The 5000-nt window shown below is 34.9% G+C and overlaps 1 protein-coding gene across 2 annotated transcripts in view; it reads left to right on the top strand.

The window, feature by feature from the left end:
* Positions 1–5000, top strand: part of LOC125044615 (N-chimaerin-like) — a 16844-nt gene that overhangs the window by 6 nt on the left and 11838 nt on the right. The window contains exons 1-3 of one of the 2 annotated variants that reach the window (XM_047641382.1): positions 1–143; positions 1808–1861; positions 3923–4121. The exon at positions 1–143 is cut by the window's left edge and continues 6 nt beyond it. In XM_047641382.1, the coding sequence (XP_047497338.1) occupies positions 137–143; positions 1808–1861; positions 3923–4121 (260 nt within the window). In that variant the 5' untranslated portion in view covers positions 1–136. Of the gene's footprint in view, positions 144–245; positions 345–1807; positions 1862–3922; positions 4122–5000 lie in introns of those variants that run through there. The other variant, XM_047641372.1, reaches the window with a different exon arrangement.

Genomic DNA, 5000 nt, shown 5'->3' with positions numbered 1-5000 from the left:
ATGTCATCACCAAGAGTATGACGTCATCAGCGATAAACAACAACACCCCAGAAGTTGCGGAATGGAGGGGCGCTAGGCCGAGGAAAGAGGCCTCGGCGTGGAAAATCAAGGGAACACAACGACCTGCTCGACTGCCATGGAAGGTAGGTACCGTACGAGGCGGAAAGGACAAGATATTGGAGAAAAGGAAGGTTTGTTTACATTGGGATTGAGACAGAAGTGGATTGAGCTCAACCCTCAACCCCTTTTTCCTTGACAACTCCCCTCTGTTCCTCCAGTGAAGACTTGTGAGGGCCTTTGTCTCTCACACGCCCTCCTCATGCCCAAAGGGACGCTCGCTGAAGGTTTGCGGAATTGTTTTTGCATTGTTTAGATGCCTTTTTGGCACTGGAGGGGGTCGGGTGTGATCACGTAGTGCCACAGGAAGTGTAACAGGAAGTGTAACAGCTGAGATTAACTTTATTAATTTCGCACAAGCTCTGGCCAGAAACAGAGATGTAGTTTTGAAAGTATTGGCAGGCAAATGAGAATATCATGGAGGAAGGAGCAGTGAGGGGAAGGCAGTGCGGGTGAGGAGTTAAGAGTGGAGATTGCTGCTTGGACTGACATCATGTGCTCTCTCTCTCTCTCTGTGTGTGTGTGTGTGTGTGTGTGTGTGTGTGTGTGTGTGTGTGTGTGTGTGTGTGTGTGTGTGTGTGTGTGTGTGTGTGTGTGTGTGTGTGTGTGTGTGTGTGCGTGTGTGCGTGTGTGCGTGTGTGCGTGTGTGCGTGTGTGCGTGTGTGCGTGTGTGCTTGTGTGCGTGTGTGTGTGTGTGCGTGTGTGTGTGACTGTGAATTTGTGTAGATGTGCATGTTTACATATATATACATGCATGATTAGTAGATGTTGATATTAGGTGATACGTGGAACGAATCTCCATGGTAGGGGACAACAAATAGTATTAACATAAAAGAACTATTAGATCTAAAGGAGATAGTAGCCTAAGTCACACAAACCTCAAGAACAGATGATAAAAGAACAGATATGTTTACCAAAAAAATGCAAAGTAATTGTTCCTACGAAACAGAAGACTTGATAGTCCTACTTTATATTGGAACCAAAATTAATTTCCTGCATGAAATTATCTGTACAATTGAAGGTACAAGTAAAATTAGATACTATAAAAAAGGTACTCACAATAACTTGTGCAATCACTATGCCAAAAGCCAGCAAACTCCCACCTTATATATTCTATGAAGAAAATGATGATGTCATTTTTATTGTTATTATAGTTATTGTTGTTATTATTATTATTATTATTATTATTATTATTATTATTATTATTGTTATTGTTATTGTTATTATTATTATTATTATTATTATTATTATTATTATTATTATTATTATTATTATTATTATTATTATTATTATTATTATTGTTGTTATTATTGTTATTATTTTTACTATTATATTGTTTTTGTTGATGTTTTATTGTTGTTAATATAATTATTATTGCTATTTATAATGTAATAGTAAAAATGATAATAATTATAATATTGTTATTAATAATGATAATAATATTATTATTATTATTATTATTATTATTATTATTATTGTTATTATTGTTATTATTATTATTGTTTTTATTATTGTTGTTATTATTATTATTACTATTATTGTTATTGTTTTTATTAATACTATTACTATTATTATTATTGCTTTATCATTACCTGAGTAATGATGTTCATTATTGTAATGTTATTTTTATCTGGACTGCATTAGCTATCATTTTTTCAAGAAGTGTTTGCAACATGGTTTTCCATTGCAGGAGGAAGGGGCCTGGAACAGCACCGGCGCGTGTCATCTGTGTGGAAGTCCTATCGTGAGTATTATGCTCTGGCTTTTGGTTTCTTAGTGATTTTTGCTTCATAATTGAGTGTTTCACTTATTCACATTCCTCTACTCTATTGTTCTTATAGGAAGTTCTGTTGTGCAGTTAGCATTTCCTTTGTCCTTTAAGACAGTTTCTGTGGAATTCCCACAGTAAGTGTTTCACATTTTCGTTGTTTTGCTGTTAACATAATATTATATTTTCCTGTGACTTTGGCCACTGTTGCTTTCTGTTGGTGTGGGTTCCTGAGGTTTCTCTTCTCTGGCCCATGGTTTCATGTAAAGTCATGGAATCCACTAGATTAGTAGACTACATGATTATGGTGGATGTACATTAGTTGGGTGATAGAAATGATATGGCTTTGTCAGTGTTGTGTTTTTTTTTTTTTTTTTTTTTTTTTTTTTGGTTCATGTAGTAATCTGTTTTAATTACCTTGTTGAACTTTTTCTTGTTTGTCTCTTTTATTTTGTTTTTTGAGGAATTTTGAAAATCATGAGAAGTTGGTTTGTGGTCAGTTCCCATTTTTTTTTGAATAGCAGATTGTGTGTTGTGTTTCTATGATGGAAGAGATTGGATTTTTTTTTTTTTTTATGACATTGATGTTAAAATACTTTAAGATGTATTATATTTTAACACACATGCTCATGCATACAGAATACAGAAACATGCCTTGACAAAAGTCAGGGCACAATTGAAGATAACCACATATACACATGTATGCACAAAAATGCACATGCACATGCACGCACAACACACACACATGCACCCACACACACACCCACGCACGCACCCACGCACACACACGTGCACACACACACACACACACACACACACACACACACACACACACACACACACACACACACACACACACACACACACACACACACACACACACACACACACACAGCACACACACACACACACACAGCACACACACAAAGCACACACACACACAAACACTCACAATTACTCATTCAGCATTCTCGTACTTTCTTTTTTCTTATCTGGCAGGACTTCCTTCTCCCAGATATTATCTTTGATAGCTTTTTACTAGAAAGAAAATATTTTATTTTGTTTCAATCTCTGTATAGTAGTTTGTAGCTTGTGCTTCTTTGTTAGCATTGACTTCACTATCAAAATGACAATGGTTTTGCAAGTGAGATTTCCTTATTGTTCTGCCTAGACTTAGTTCCTGTGAGAGTAGCTCTTGTTTGTTAGCTTATAAGGGTATCGGCATCAACTTCCTTTGCGCAGACGCCCTGCAACTTACGATTGACAGGGATCACTTGTTTCTTAGCCATGGTTACGAGGTATTCCATATTGTGTAAGTGTGATAAAAGTAGTTATTGGTGTCTGTATTTCTTTTTAAGAGGCCGTGTATCATGTAGGTAGAATTTGGCTTCTTTAGCATCTTTTTTGTAAACTTGTGAGATTGTATGGCAATGTAGGGATAGATGTTCCTTATAATGTGTTTGGAAAAGTGTATTTCATATGGGTTACATGCATATTCAGAAGTATTTCCTACAAAGCAATAAATTTGTATGACAGAGTAGGAATAGATGTACCTAGCTGAATATATATTCACATTGATGGCTCTCTGAAAGATTTTTTATCATAAGATGAAAATGAGAATAATCTGTATAAACAGAAATTATTGTGTGTTTGCAAAACCATCCATATATCTCTTGACATCTTGTTTGTGTAAATTAATAATTTTGGGTCTACATGCTGCTTTGACATATAGTAAATATAAGTTGAGATTTCATTTGAATGTAAAGGGGCCATAGATAAGTGGTTTTGATTACTTCAGTGATGATAGTGGTACTGTATTGTGAATTCATGATTGTAGACATTTATGGTCAGTTATACGGCATACTGGTTACATATATTCAGTTTAGAGTACAGGTGTATATTTTTATTGTAAAGAGCATCTAACTATTGTGGTTCTTCTTAAAACACATGATATAAAGGTGCAAAAATATGTGCCACATAGCACACAGTTTTAAGAAACTGAGACACTCATCTGACCAGTTTTGTTTCCATTCACAGTATACCAGCTACAACAAAAGGCACCCAAACCTGCTGCCGTACTTTGCACTGACCGTCCCCCAGATTCTCCCCCATATTATGGGTTGGAGTATCATGGAAGAATTACCAGACACCATTGTGAGAAACTGCTCACTGAGAATGGAACTTACATAGTGAGGCACAGTGAAAGAGCAGAGGGATTTTATACACTTAGCATGAGGTATGTAGCTTTTTAATGGATGTGAATCATTTGGTAATAGTTATACTTAATACTATTTGTATAACAGCATTATGATAATAGTAATCGTGATTATTATTATTAATATGTTGTTGTTGTTATTATTATGTTGTTGTTATTGTTATTATGTTGTTTTTTATATTATTATTATTGTTATTATTGGTAGTAATAATTATAGTAGTAGTAGAATTAGTAGTAGTTTAAATAATAATAATAGTTGTATTAGTAGTAGTAGTAGTAAAATTAAAGTATGTTCTGATGTTGGTCATACAACAAAGTGCAAGAAGGGACGCTTTTTTGGTATTTTCATTGACGAAGTACAAGATATAAAAGCCAAAATGCTACAAGAGATTTGTCATTGTATTACAGCTGAGCCAGTAGTAGTGTCACTGGAAGGCAAAAAAAATGGCTTATGCAATGAGGGGATAAGTCATGTCAGAGATGAAACAGCAACAAAGGAGTTCTGTAATTGTAGTTTTTGCTTCTCATATCTCCTCTGCTGTACCTTAGAGGAAGCCTTTAGACTATCTCTCTCAGTGAAGTTAACTAAAAACTAGTGGTTGCCTTGGGTCAATAAGTTAAAGTAGGACAAGGTATTATGTATTATGCATGCCCTGGGTTAAGTAAGAAATTGAGGCATGGGCATGTCTATAAGGGGGAAATCAGTAGTAGTAGTAGCAGTAAAAGTAGAAGTAGAAGTTGAAATTGAAGTTACAGTCCTAGCAGAAGTATTGTCAGTAAACCTGTTTTTATTTTCTAGTTCCTTTTTTTTCATTTTTTATTGGTATTCATATAATGCAAAAGGAAAATGTTGATGATTATCTCATATTTAAGTTTTGACCTTATCGTAAATGTAATTTC

Source organism: Penaeus chinensis, chromosome 3 (genome assembly GCF_019202785.1).
Source record: "Penaeus chinensis breed Huanghai No. 1 chromosome 3, ASM1920278v2, whole genome shotgun sequence".
Classification (NCBI taxonomy): domain Eukaryota; kingdom Metazoa; phylum Arthropoda; class Malacostraca; order Decapoda; family Penaeidae; genus Penaeus; species Penaeus chinensis.
The sequence above is the reverse complement of the archived record's forward strand: the minus strand, read 5'-3'. Positions and strand labels throughout refer to the sequence as shown.